General features: G+C 33.1%; 1 protein-coding gene across 1 annotated transcript; it reads left to right on the plus strand.

The window, feature by feature from the left end:
• Positions 1 to 1,477: 1,477 nt before the first annotated feature.
• LOC137626116 (uncharacterized) lies at positions 1,478 to 5,263 on the plus strand. Its single transcript, XM_068357193.1, has 6 exons — positions 1,478 to 1,579; positions 1,669 to 2,449; positions 2,993 to 3,204; positions 3,343 to 3,625; positions 3,887 to 4,129; positions 4,254 to 5,263. The coding sequence occupies exons 1-6, from the start codon at positions 1,478 to 1,480 to the stop codon at positions 5,261 to 5,263; spliced, it is 2,631 nt and encodes an 876-aa protein (XP_068213294.1).
• Positions 5,264 to 15,501: the final 10,238 nt, after the last annotated feature.

Genomic DNA, 15,501 nt, shown 5'->3' on the forward strand with positions numbered 1-15,501 from the left:
AAGCGGCTTTCGGTGTAACACATGATCTAGAGATAAGGTGGTGATATACTTTCTATAGATTCCGTTTTATAGGCAAAGTTTCGTAGAATTTCTTGTTGTAGTCTAACTATGGTGTTCGCTATTTGCTATAACGATAGAATAAACGTAGACGAATGATAATAGTTTTTTTAACTAAAGTGAAAATGGGCTTTTAGGCCTATTTAGGCATGTTAGTTTACATTCACACACAACAAAAAAAAGAGAAGAAATATCTCAATGGCGTATAGAATTTGAAGACATCATCTCCCCGGCCAAACAGATCTATTCCAGAAGGCTAAAACTACTGCCTGATCTTTGATCAGAAAGTATCTTTAACATTTACAACGTTTACAGAAGGCTTAAATCACTGTTAGATATTTTCACGTATTGTGAAAATGAGGAGGATTTGACCCATTTAAGGAACATAGAAAAGAAAAGAGTGAATTAATTGAGCTTCATCAAGCCTACGAAGAAGACCTAAAGAAATAATAGAATCCTCTTTATTCAGTGAAACAAATCTACGAAAAAAAATATAAAAACTGATGTGGAGGAAAAGACAAATCAGTATAAGAGGAGGATAAACTATAGAGGCACTGATGTCTTTTTATAGTTTATATATTAAATATCTGTTTTGATGTTACTGTTTTTGAGATATTTTATTAATTGTTAATTATTTCTCATATCGTTTATCTATTTCCTTTTTCCTTTAATCGTTGGGCTATTTTTCCCCGTTGGAGCCCTTGGGCTGCTAGCATTTTTCTTTTCCAATTAGTGCTGTAGCTTAGCTAATAATAATAATAATAATGATAATAATAATAATAATAATAATAATAATAATAATAATAATAATAATTTTCGATACAATATAGGAGCTCAGAGCCCTAGGAGACTTTCAAATTCCTGAAGGCCTTTTGGAATACCAACTCCATTGCCTGATTTCCCGAACGTTTCTCTCCTCTCCATTCAAAGGACGGTGTTAAATAATAATAATAATAATAATAATAATAATAATAATAATAATAATAATAATAATAATAATCTTTGATGCAATATAGGAGCCCTGAGCCCTCCGGAGAATTAATGATTCCGAAATGTCTTCAGGAATTTGAAAGTCTCCGGAGCGCTCCGGGCTCCTATATTGCATCTATTATTATTATTATTATTATTATTATTATTATTATTATTATTATTATTATTATTATTATTATTATTATTTAACGCCCTCTTCCGAATAGAGAGGAGAGAAATGTCCGGGAAATATGTCGATGGAGTTGGTGATTCCAAATTGTCTCCAGGAATTTGAGTCTCTCCAGAGAGTTCGTATAGCAGCAATAATCGTTTTCTCAAAATAATGCTGATACAGGTCCCAGTACCTGTGTTATTGAACATGACTTTCAAAGTAAACGAAGCGATTTCAGTGCTTATGGATATCATCAGAAACCTTACAGGAAGATTCAACATGCCTCAACAGGTAGGTTCGGCCCTTCTGGAGCAGAATCCTGCATGCGAAGACATGACGCAACAACTTCAGGGACAGCTGCGAACTCTCCAGGAGTCGCGGGTCTTCAAATGGTTTTCGTGGCTACTCCCAGAGGCGCCGCTCTTTGAAGACTTCCCTGCAGTCGCCTCTCAGGATGAATTCCTCGACAGGTGGCTGCGGCGCTGTCCTTGGATGGGGGCTTGTGGAAAGCTCGCGAGGAACTACAGCGGTGCGAACTTGGATTACGCCAGATGGAGAGAGAAGCATTGAGATTCAAAGATGAATTGCAATCAACGTGGTTCGTTGGCAAGCTTCTTTCCGAATTTGAATTGGGAGAAAGGAAGGAAGTCATTTCGAATGGAAACCAGAACTTTTACATCGGCATAGTAGCTGCTGCTTCCGTCATTTTCGGCGGAATTAGGCTAGCTCGAAGGAGGATGGCTGGAAACGATGTGGACAACAGCTCTCTTGAAGAATATGTTCCAGAAATGGAAAATGGATGCGATCTATTGGAACTCAAAATGGAAAACGAAGATTGGACTACTTTCTTGCAAAATCTTGAGGATGAAAATAATAAGTTACATGGACAACTAAATGAACTGAGAAGTATTGTAGATGAATTGAATAGAGCGAAAGAGACTCGAGAAAAGATGACATTTGAGAAGGCATCTGAATACCAGAAACTGGAGGCTGAATGTGTCGAAAAAGACGTTCGGATGAAAGAACTGGAAACTTTGTTGAAAATTCTTAAAATAAAGAATGAAGAAATTAAGGAAAATGAAAATGAGAAAAAGGAACAAATAAACAAATTGAAACGTGATGTTGATGAATTGAAGGATGAAAAGAAGAAATTTGAACCTGAATGCGTCGAAACAGACCTTCAAATGAAGGAACATGAAAATTTGGTGAAAATTCTCAAAGAGGAAAACGAGCAAAGCAAGAAAGCACTGAGTGAGGAAACTGAACAAGTTAATAATTTGAAACTTGAAGTTGAAACTCTGAAGGAAGAAAAGAAGAAACTTGAATCTGAATGGGTCGGAAAAGACCTTCAAATGAAGGAACATGAAAATTTGGTGAAAATTCTCAAAGAGGAAAATGAGCAAAGCAAGAAAGCACTGAGTGAGGAAACGGAACAAGTTAATAATTTGAAACTTGAAGTTGAAACTCTGAAGGAAGAAAAGAAGAAACTTGAATCTGAATGCGTCGGAAAAGACCTTCAAATGAAGGAACATGAAAATTTGGTGGAAATTTTCAAAGAGGAAAACGAGCAAAGCAAGAAAGCACTGAGTGAGGAAACGGAACAAATTGATAATTTGAAACTTGAAGTTGAAACTCTGAATAAAGAAAAGAAGAAACTTGAATCTGAATGTGTCGGAAAAGACCTTCTAATGAAGGAACATGAAAATTTGGTGGAAATTTTCAAAGAGGAAAACGAGCAAAGCAAGAAAGCACTGAGTGAGGAAACGGAACAAGTTGATAATTTGAAACTTGAAGTTGAAACTCTGAATAAAGAAAAGAAGAAACTTGAATCTGAATGTGTCGGAAAAGACCTTCTAATGAAGGAACATGAAAATTTGGTGGAAATTTTCAAAGAGGAAACCGAGCAAAGCAAGAAAGCACCGAGTGAGGAAACGGAACAAGTTAATAATTTGAAACTTGAAGTTGAAACTCTGAAGGAAGAAAAGAAGAAACTTGAATCTGAATGGGTCGGAAAAGACCTTCAAATGAAGGAACATGAAAATTTGGTGAAAATTCTCAAAGAGGAAAATGAGCAAAGCAAGAAAGCACTGAGTGAGGAAACTTAACAAGTTAATAATTTGAAACTTGAAGTTGAAACTTTGAAGGATGAAAAGAAGAAACTTGAATCTGAATGGGTCGGAAAAGACCTTCAAATGAAGGAACATGAAAATTTGGTGAAAATTCTCAAAGTGGAAAACGAACAAAGCAAGAAAGCACTTAGTGAGGAAACGGAACAAGTTAATAATTTGAAACTTGAAGTTGAAACTCTGAAGGAAGAAAAGAAGAAACTTGAATCTGAATGGGTCGGAAAAGACCTTCAAATGAAGGAACATGAAAATTTGGTGAAAATTCTCAAAGAGGAAAATGAGCAAAGCAAGAAAGCACTGAGTGAGGAAACTGAACAAGTTAATAATTTGAAACTTGAAGTTGAAACTCTGAAGGATGAAAAGAAGAAACTTGAATCTGAATGGGTCGGAAAAGACCTTCAAATGAAGGAACATGAAAATTTGGTGAAAATTCTCAAAGAGGAAAATGAGCAAAGCAAGAAAGCACTGAGTGAGGAAACTGAACAAGTTAATAATTTGAAACTTGAAGTTGAAACTCTGAAGGATGTAAAGAAGAAACTTGAATCTGAATGCGTCGAAACAGACCTTCAAATGAAGGAACATGAAAATTTGGTGAAAATTCTCAAAGTGGAAAACGAACAAAGCAAGAAAGCACTGAGTGAGGAAACGGAAAAAGTTAATAATTTGGAACTTGAAGTTGAAACTCTGAAGGATGAAAAGAAGAAACTTGAATCTGAATGGGTCGGAAAAGACCTTAAAATGAAGGAACATGAAAATTTGGTGAAAATTCTCAAAGATGCAAATGAACAAAGCAAGAAAGCACTGAGTGAGGAAACGGAACAAGTTAATAATTTGAAACGGGAAGTTGAAGAACTGAAGAACGAAAAGGACGAACAAAAAGCTGATTTGGTGCGTGACTATGAAAAACTGGAATTTGTGTGCAAAATAAGACCTTGAGATACTGCAAGAGAAAAAGATTGTGGAAGAGTTTAAAACTGAAAATGAAGAACTGAAGAGGGCGCAGAGTAAGAAAACAGAGCAACTAAGTAAATTGAAAAGTGAAGTTAACGAATTGAAGATAGAAAAGGAGAAACTGAAAGCTAAGCCAGAAAAGCCTAACACTGAGAATAATGATGAACATGAGAGGGGAAGATTATTGATGGCTGGATTATTTGCGCAGATGAGTAACACGCCCAAAGAGACGTTAAATATTTTCACCGAGGCCTTGACCATGAAGACGGACAACGAAGAAGAAACAGCTCTTCTCCATGTCCTTCGTGCTGAAGCGAACGCAGCCACTGAGACGCCTCATGATATGGATATTGTATTAGACTGTTCCAAGGCTATAGAGAAAGGTCTTAAAGGGTGGAAAGCGTTCATGTTACGAGGAAGGCACCTCGTTAAACTTGGTATTTTCGACGCTGCCCTGAAGGACTTCGAAACGGTGAAACTAAAGAAATCTGAGAATTTCTTAAAAATCATAGACGATACTAAAGCACTACAGAAGCAGTGGGAAGAAAAGGGTCACTATGAGGTTCTGGGTTTGGAACAGACAGCCACAAAGGCAGAAATCATAAAATCCTTCTGGGCCTTGTCCATGATGTTCCACCCAGACAGACATCGGGACAAACCCGAATTCCTACAGGAAGCATTCGAGAAGAAGTACAAAAAGGTGGTTAATGCTAAATTGATTCTGGCGGACGAAAGCAACCGAAGAGATTATGATGAAGAGCTACGCCATCAGAAGGAAAATGATCAATGGGAAAGGCATGGTGGCCAGTGGTATCACCAGGAGCCACCAAGGCATCAGCCAGGGCAGTGGAACCAACAACGGCAGTACAAACGATGGGAACATCGGCAGTACAATCAAGGACCCAGAAGGGAAGAGCATTGGCAGTACAACAAGGGAGGACCAAGAAGGGAACATCATCAGAGGAACGACCATCAATACTATTATTAGGGCGTTCGCGTTATATAAGGGGAAAACTATTGCAGTTTAAAATAAAAATAGATTAAAAACTGAAAAACTAAAAAAACAAAACAAAAAGAAATCCATATATATATATATATATATATATATATAATGGACAAATATTTTTTGTATAAGTTTCTGTTGATTTTTGCAGTTTAATGCTGTGAACATACCCTACTGTAAGTGCCGGTTTACGCTTTATCATATAATGCGGAAACCGTCGCTTTAAGTAGGGTAGACATACACAAAGGCACTGTATGACTTCTTGCAGAGGGAAGAAGTCACACTCCACCTTTGTGTGTGTCTACCCTAGTTTAAGCGCAAGTTTCCGCTTTATTATTTAAAGCAGAAACCGGTGCTTAAAGTAGGAGAATAAAGCGGAAACCTGCACTTAAAGTAGGGTAGACACACACAAAGGCGCTGTGTGACTTCTTGCAGAGGGGAGAAGTCACACAGCGCTTTTGTGTGTGTCTGCCCTACTTTAAGCGCAGGTTTTCGCTTTATATAAAGCGGAAACCTGAGCTTAATGTAGGGTAGGCACAAATAAAGGCGCTGTGTGACTTCTTGCAGAGGGAAGTCACACTGCGCCTTTGAGTGTGTCTACCCTGCTTTAAGCACCGGTTTTCGATTTATTATATAAAGTGGAACCCTGCACTTAAAGTAGGATGATAATGCGGAAACACGTGCTTTAAGTAGGGTAGACACACACAAAGACCCTGTGTGACTTCTTGTAGAGGGAAGAAGTCACACTGTGCCTTTGTGTGTGTCTACCCTACTTTAAGCGCAGGTAGCTTAGGTCTAAATATTAATTTCACAGTGACGTTAATTATTCACAATATATTCAGTTCTACATTAAGTGGTTAAAGTTATTCTATATAGCTTGCAAATCTCTTTACATATAAAGGCGTCGAGTTTATATATTCCATGTCCAATATTCAAGTTGTTTTCAAAGGTTTCTTTTATGAAACTGGACCCTATGATGTTTTTTCCAATAAGTTATTTGAATGAATCAATTTCTTTGCACATGACCAATTAATAGTGTGATTTTTATCTCTAACGTGGGCAAAGACTGCATTATCATCTTGAGCATATTTAACACTTTTCTTAAGTTGTTAAATTTTCTTTTTTAGAGCTTAACCAGTTTGACCAATATAGAATTTTTTCACAAGAATTGCATGGAATACGATATACCACTCCCTTGGTAATGTCAGGAGAATTCTTTATTAAGGCTGTTTTTATTGTATTGTTACTCTTAAATGCTATATTTACATTGAAATTTTTCAACAGTTGGGGAATTTCTTTAAAAGAATTACTATAAGGCAGTACAAGTAAATTTTGTGTATCGTAGTTTTTCCTGTTATCATTACCGAAAAAGGTCTTTATGCTGTTCTTAGTGCATTATCTAACACAATTTCAGGGTACTTCAGTTTCTTACATATTGCTATAATCTCATTTATTTCATCATCAATATATTCAGGGCTGCAGACTCAAAATGCTCTTAAAAACATAAAAGTAGATACAGATTTCTAAACTTTGTTGCCTTGATTTGAGCAGTAATGGACATATGCTAAGATATTCGTTGGCCTTTTATATACACTAAACTCAAGTCTATTGTTACATCTGTGCATATGACAGTCCAAAAAAGTTAGGGTACAATTATTCTCCTGATCCATAGTGAAATTTATTGATAGTACCAAGCTATTCAATCTAAGAAAAAAGTTATCTAAATTTTAATTTCCTGTCCACACACACATTATGGCGTCAATATAGCGAAACCATTTTACATTATTAGGTATGATGTTATTTAAGATTCTACTTTCAAAAAATTCCATACATAGATTACTCAATACTGGGGATAAAGGGTTTCCCATAGGCATATCAAATGTCATTGTTCTATAAGTCTCTATATGTGTGTTCGTACGTTTACTGTCCATATAAAATGTAAAGAAACCTCTCAATAAATCAATCATCTGAAGAAATATCACAAAACTAGCCAGGACTTAATCTTATATTTCATATTTTTATTTTCCCTGTGGTTCTTCTGCATATATATACAGTATATATATGTGTGTGTGTTTGTGTGTGTGTTTCTGTGTGTACATGTTAAAATATATGTACATCCGTATATACAGATGTACACACACACACACACACACACACACATATATATATATATATATATACACACATATATATATACACATATATATATGTATATATACACACATATATATGTATATATATATACAGTATATACAGTATATATATATACATATATATATGCAGTATATGTATATATACATATATATATATATATATATATATAATATATATATATATATATATATATATATATATATATATATATATATATATCAAATAAGTCATATATTTTAATACATTAAAATCTGGATTATCTTAACGACCTCGGGATCAGTATCTGGCCGGCTGGGTTTCGAACCCTGGTCCAGGATACTTGTATGACATTGACCATACCATTTAATCATGGTCAATGTCACACAAGTATCCTGGACTAGGGTTCGAAACCCGACCGGTCAGATACTATAGTCTTTGAGTCATTTCGCCTGGGGCTATGATCCCGAGGTCGTTAAGAGAATCCACACTTTAATGTATTAATATATATGGCTTATTTGAAATATGAAAAACACGTTTGAATGTGCAATATATATATATATATATATATATATATATATGAAGTTACTGTAGATCTATCAGGGGATTGATCATTCTAATAAAAAACTAAGTGGTTGAAAGAGATTTCCTGTGGCTTTCTTTAAAGGCAAATCCCAGATAGTGTCACTCTAAAGACTCTCAGTTCTTGGAGTTATTTCGTTCTTTGAAGGGAAATTTTTTTTTTTTTCAAAGTTTCCATGATATATTGCATCTTCGTCTTTGAAGAAATATAATCTATAAAAAATACAAATATATAAAATCCAAATATAAAATAGAAATATAGAAAAGAAATAAAATGTATAAAGAATAGAAATATATAAAATAGAAATATATAATAGGATTGAGAAGAGGGCAAAAGATTCATAATGGAAGGCAATTTTTACTTTATAAAACTACTTAAAAGAAATATAGAAAAAAATGTAATATATAAAAAAATTTAAATGTTTAAAATCGAAATATGAAATAGAAAAATATAAAAGAATTGAGAACGCAAAAGATTCATAAGGGTAGGGAATTTTTACTTTATAAGACAACTTAAAAGAAATATAAGAAAGATATAGAATATATTAAAAAACAGAAATATATAAAAAATAGATATATAAAATAGAAATATATAAAAAGAGGGCAAAAAATTCATAAAGGTGGGGAATATTTACTTCATAAGACTACTTTAAAGCAATATATAAAATAAATAAAATATATCTAAAATAGCACTATATATAATAGAAATATTTAAAAGCATTAAAAAGAATGCGAAAGATTCATAACAGTTGGAAATATTTTCTTCATCAAGATTACTTGAAAGCGAATTAATTATTGAAAATGCAAAGGAGATCTGTATCTAGAATATCAAATCAGTTTTGACATTTTATAAGGGGATTTTTATTATTAAAAATTATTGTTATGAACTATTTATTATTTATTAATTAATTAATTATTAATTTATTATTAATTCAGGTGCTTGAATGTAATTTTTATTTCTTTTTACTTTTTACCAGTTATTTTAATTATATAGTCACGGATGGATTTCTAATTTTTTTATATAACATAATTTCTATACAAGCGTTATCTTTGTTGAATATGTGATATTAAGACAAATATGAATATAGAAATATATATAAAACCTGTATAATTATTATTTATAACAAATAATTTTATTATATGTTGTTTGTAAGTGTCAGCATATGAATGTATTTGACGATCATCCCTCCCCCTAAGAAAACACATGTTATTCAATGTGTTTGAGTTTGTAAACTAACACAGGAATTCTAAAGGTTGAAGTGAGTTTGTAAACTAACACAGGAATTCTAAAGGTTGAAGTGAGTTTGTAAACTAACACAGGAATTCTAAAGGTTGAAGGGTGAAACATGAGACGACCTTTTTAAAACGGTGACTAAATGGCATTTGATTCTGGCAATTTGGATTCAACATCTGCGTATAACAGCAAAGAAAAAGTTAGTTATCAAAGCATAACATCATTGGAAAGGATTGGATGCTCAGTTCCGTAATTATAACTACAAGAGAAGTGGCCACATTCTCTCTCTCTCTCTCTCTCTCTCTCTCTCTCTCTCTCTCTCTCTCATACATAAGATAAACAGCTGCATCTGATAACCAATCCAATGACATCTCTCTCTCTCTCTCTCTCTCTCTCTCTCTCTCTCTCTCATACATATGATAAACAGCTGCATCTGATAACCAATCCAATGACATCTCTCTCTCTCTCTCTCTCTCTCTCTCTCTCTCATACATTCATACATATGATAAACAGCTGCATCTGATAACCAATCTAATGACATCTCTCTCTCTCTCTCTCTCTCTCTCTCTCTCTCTCTCTCTCACATGATAAACAGCTGCATCTGATAACCAATCTAATGTTTATGAAAAAAGTTTATATAAACTTTATATTCTAATCAACAGAGCAATGAGGTTCTTGTCCTTTGCCTAAGAATAGCAAGGACGTATATGATGATCGTTTACATAGAAAGAAAGAACAGTTATTAGTTATTATTACCAAGAAATATAACAAACCAGAATGAGTCACTGCTATCAAAAGAAGTTCCAAAAAAGCGGAAAAATTTCCTATAATCGATGCAATGATAAAAACGGTCAACCAATTTCCCTTTAGATATCAGTACATTGTAAACTAGATGGGTAATAAATAGAGCGCAGACCTCCGCCGCGTCAGCTTATTTCTCGACCTTTTGCTCGACCTTGAGCTTTGTCCTAAACATGTATTAATTGGCGTGGATTTTCATACACTTGAATATGAACCAAGTTTGAAGTCTCTGTGACAACTACGTCCAAACTTTTGGCTAATTACGTGAGTTGGATATTTTGTTTGTCCGTGACCTTGACCTTCCGAAATTTAATCATTTACAGTTTTTCACATAACAGTTAATCACTGCAAGTTTCATAACTCTACGAATAAAATTGTGGTCAGGAAGCTGTCCACACACACACACACACACACACACACACACTCTCAAACAAACAAACAAACAGGGGCGAAAACATAATCTCCTTCCAACTTCGTTGGCGGAGGTAAAAATATTAAGCCGAGCCTGTTCTAGCGTTTCTGTAAATGTAGTTGAAATCGTAGCCCTGTATTGAATTAACGTCCTATGTTCACCTGAACAATATAACATCACTTTAGAACTTCAGTAACACAAAGACTTCGTTGTGCTATCTACTTTACTTATGTTTTGCTTAAAAATTTCAGCATCACTAAGATATGAAAGGTTCTTTTTTTCATATTTGCGCATGAAGAAGTTCCTGACATGTCTATTGGAGTTTTTATATTATACGTTCATAAAGCATTTTTTTTTATGAGTTGTAAGGCCCATTATCAAATAACTAAAGAGTAACCTTGATATATTTAATAAGATATGTTACAAAAAATAATAATTAACACTAATGTTCAGTCTTTTCCAAGCTACAAATGTATTGTGGTAAAAAAAAAAATAAAAAAAAAATTGATAATATTTTGCATCTTGCATTTGCCTAAAAAAAAAAAAAAAAAAAAAAAATATTTCCCCCCTGAAATAATTTTATCCACCATCGCCTGATTTCAATTTATCTTTCCTGAGAAGGGAAATATCCCATCTAGAATAAGGAGGAAGAAGAAATGGAATAAAATAAAAGAAAAATAGGCATAATATTCGCTTAGAATCTTTCATCCTCGCCATAACTCCTCCCCTGAGGAGCCTCTGCAAACAGGAAAAAAAAATCATTTTTCTTTTCGTAACAATTCCAAGAAAAATACTTTCTAAAGCAAACAGCAAGAGCCCAAAAATGTTTCCTTATAAGATAGACGTCTTTAATCTATTATATTACAACCGTTGCGTTGATGAAACTCTTAAGGAGGGAAATATGAACAGCAGTTTTACCTTGTTAGGAAGCAAGAAAGAAACCGTGTCTTTTAATAATATCGCGGTGGAGAAGACAGTCTTTCAGAAAATACTGGAGTGAAACAGAGGGGGGAGAAATGTATTTACGATGTGGCTAAGAAAATGAAAACGAAAAAGAATATGTAAGGGAAAATTATTATAAAGGAACTTGCCAGTGTTTTACTTTAACCAAATACTTTGTTTATTTCGAGTTAAAGATGGTCTAGATTATTTATTGAAGCACACACACACACACACACACACACACACATATATATATATATATGTGTGTGTGTGTGTAGTATTTATATGCATGTATATATACACATATATGTGTGTATTATTTATATATATATATATATATATATATTATGTATGAATATATATATATATATATATATATTGATATGGTATGTATAGATATACAGATAAAGACGTAGATAGGTATATAGATGGATATATACATAATAATCTTGATTATTATGATAATTATTTCCATTACCAACATCATTATAATTAACCTTTCCTCCAACGATTTCATTTCATAAATAACATTGCTTAAAAAACATTGTCATAATGCAAAAAGACAAACCTCCTTGCTGTTCTGAGCTCCATTAAAGCCTGCACACACCTTCCATCCTAATATCCCCAAGATATTACTCGTCCCTGTCTCCATCAGGATGTCATAACTTAGGGAAAATATCAATAAACCAAGGTGTTTTTCCCCTAGGGTTCCGGGCATTTCTCCCCCAGAAACAATTACTCGAAATGGTTTCCGTTCTCTGTAACGTTTGTCCATTCTTTCGTATAATTGAGGCAGCTGGAGAAGTAAAGATGAAAATAAATGAAAGAATGGTTCATATTAACAGTTAATTTCTAGGCTTGTGGGATGCATTTTCATAACGTTTAATAAATTTATCGTTTTATTTATAACTTGTATGCGTGTAAGTACATTGAAATGATGACTCTAAATCACTTTTTTATTTTCAAATTTGCTTGTGGATTATAATTCATACTTGTGTTATACCGGTTTTATTTGAATGGATATGACATAGTCTTTATTTACTTGGGCCTTAATTTCAACTTATATATTTATATCTATCTATATGTGTATATATATATATTATATATATATATATATATATATATACAGTATATATGTATATATATATATATATATATATATGTGTGTGTGTGTGTGTGTGTATGTATGCATATACAAATGAACAAGTTAATAAGTAGAATTTATTACAAAAGGAGGTATAGTCATTTTAGTTTTTTCCCCATTATTTTATGTACCTTTCTAGTAGCTCAATAAGTTTCACGAAACATATGAAGACGGTACTCGATTACTTGCCTTTTCCGCTGTAGCATTTCCTCATCAAATATTCCAATGACATTACTGATAATTTCCTTGAGATCAGCAATGTCCTTTATAGATACCCGATATTTTTAATAAAGTCCTATAGAGAAAAGTTCAAAGGAGGGCTAGCTGGTGAACAAGATCGGCTGGGAATTCAACCATCGAAAAGCTAAGGTGAAGGATGACATGGAGAGAAGTGGTTTGATCCAAGAGGATGCCTTTGATAAAAGGCATTGGTGAGAGCGCATCAGGCACCCGACCCCATAATGTAGGGATAGCTGTTGGGAAGAAGATATTCAGTCGAAATGTCATTATAATTATCTTCTGGATCAATGATTTGATAGCAATTGACTATGTGGGTGAAGATTCATAGTCACATTAGGATGTTTTGATCCCAAGATTCTCACATTGTGTTTGTATTGCCTTAGAAACAGGAAAGTGTGTCCTCATCACTTAAAGTCGGTTGAGGAACATTTCATCCTTTGAAATTCGTTCCAGCATATAATCTATAATCTATTCGTCTTGGTTTACCATTTAGCTTTGATACATGTCTTGAGTTGCACTTTGTAGATGCACAATCACAAGGTTTTTTTTATGTAGGTCTTTGTGTACTTACGAATGTAGTTGTTTTAAGTATGGGGCGTTTATGGTTACGTTGGCCTATTGGAAACTTCTCTGACTGACGATCGCCGGACTGGGTTTCTAGTCCGCTCAAGCTAGCTTGTTTCTTGTAGTGTCTGCAACCTCACCATCCTTGTGAGCTAAGGAGATTTTTGGTAGCCTATACGTCTTCCTGCTGAGTCATCTGCAGCCATTGCCTGACCCTCCCTTGTCCTAGCTTGGGTGGAACAGGGGCTTAAGGCTGATCATAGGGATGGATGCTCAGCGTCCTACTAGCTAGTGCATTGTCACTGTCCCTTGCCTCTGCCATTCATGAGTGACCTTTAAACCTCTGAAGTAGTACGTATCGCCTTTGTAGGAGAACAATCAAAGGCCTTGTCTTACACGATCGATGTTTCCCTCATATGTTCTCGTTAGGCCACTCCTCCATTCAACCCAATCCTGTCTCCATGAATTTCTCATGACCTCCCGAACTGCTGGACGTGACGGTGAATTTTTCATTCTTAGTTCTGTAGTTTCTCTACGTCTGCGGATCTGATTTTTGGTTTCGGTGAACTACGACACAGATTTTGCATATTTTGCTTTTTTACGGGTAGTCGTTTAGTAAATATGATTTAAAATAAATCATTATTGCCTTTGTAATATATATATATATATATATATATATTTGTGAAAAGAATTTATTAATACTCTGTACAATATATATATATATATATATATATATAAATATATATATATATACATATATGAATATATATACAATATAAATATACATATATAAATATATATGTATATATATATATATATATATTACATATGAATATATATATTATATAAATGTATATATATATTATAAATGTATATTTATATGTATACATATATATACATATATATTTATATATATATATATATATATATATATACACATATACTTATATATACATACATATATATACACACACATACACACACACACACACATATATATATATATATATATATATATTAGACTTTGAGGGTCAGCTTGAATGTCTTTCTAGAACTAAATTAATTGACCTCCCAGGTTTCACGATGTGTATATGTATATATATATATATGTATATATATATATATATATATATATATACAGCATCTGAGAGAGATGAAGTGTATATGTGTATGTTCTAATATGCCTTTAAATAACCTTTCACATATAATCATTGATATACCACTATTGCTCAATGATATGAATTCCGTAACCCACATCTCGCTATGCAACACAAAATATATCTCTTCCTCTGATTCCAAATGAAAATGTGGATTAAATATTACATGAATATTACCTTTGTGAAAATTGCCTTTTTATTCCTCGTTGTTATGATTGGAATCTCTTTGATGTGTTTGACTTTGCCGGTTACGAAACAAATGCTCTTTCAAATATATTTTTTTTTCTTTTTTATGTTGAGAGATTTTATGCTATATGGTAGTAAAACTCTATATATTTATTTTGTTGCATGAAGAAAAAGAAATTTCGAACCTAGATTTATTGGAATGTTTACAGAAAACTACAGCAATTTTTTTGTATGCCATGATGTTGAAAACTAAAATAAGCCTTTCAATAGATATTGAAAAGTTACCTCACCCAAAAACTAATTTACATACAATTTCTTCAGAAGTGCAAAGTTGTATGCAACTAAATCACATGTCCATTCCGGCGTCTACTTTAACTAAGTTGTATTTTTGTTATCTACATTTTTGATGTCCAACAGATTTCAACTTTTAATCTCCTCTATATAGAAAATTTCCTACACAACATTAATGAAAACTAGACTACGTCTAGGGAAATTATCATGATACTAATTCACAAAATTGAGAGACCCAAAATATCTGAAAATTACCACCCATTGATGATAATGATATAATAAAGTGTATATATATATATATATATATATATATAAATAAATTTTATATATATCTTATATATATGCATATATATATATATATATATATAAATTTTTATATATATCTTATATATATATATATATATATATAGTCATACTCAGCCTACACAGTTCCTCGGGTAGGGATAAGAAAGAGTAGCCATACCTTTGCGAAAGGAGGATGCGTGTACACATATGTGCATATCATTCCAAATATTTAGCCGTCATTTTCGAGAGGTTGTG

This window comes from Palaemon carinicauda, chromosome 33 (genome assembly GCF_036898095.1).
Source record: "Palaemon carinicauda isolate YSFRI2023 chromosome 33, ASM3689809v2, whole genome shotgun sequence".
In the NCBI taxonomy this organism is placed as follows: Eukaryota; Metazoa; Arthropoda; class Malacostraca; order Decapoda; family Palaemonidae; genus Palaemon; species Palaemon carinicauda.

Coding starts and splice junctions, on each gene's coding strand:
- LOC137626116 (XM_068357193.1), top strand. CDS start 1,478: ATGCCTCAACAGGTAGGTTCGGCCCTTCTGGAGCAGAATCCTGCATGC. Junction 1,580..1,668: donor GAACTCTCCAGGAGTCGCGG/GTCTTCAAATGG, acceptor ATTCCTCGACAG/GTGGCTGCGGCGCTGTCCTT. Junction 2,450..2,992: donor GCAAAGCAAGAAAGCACTGA/GTGAGGAAACTG, acceptor TGAAACTTGAAG/TTGAAACTCTGAATAAAGAA.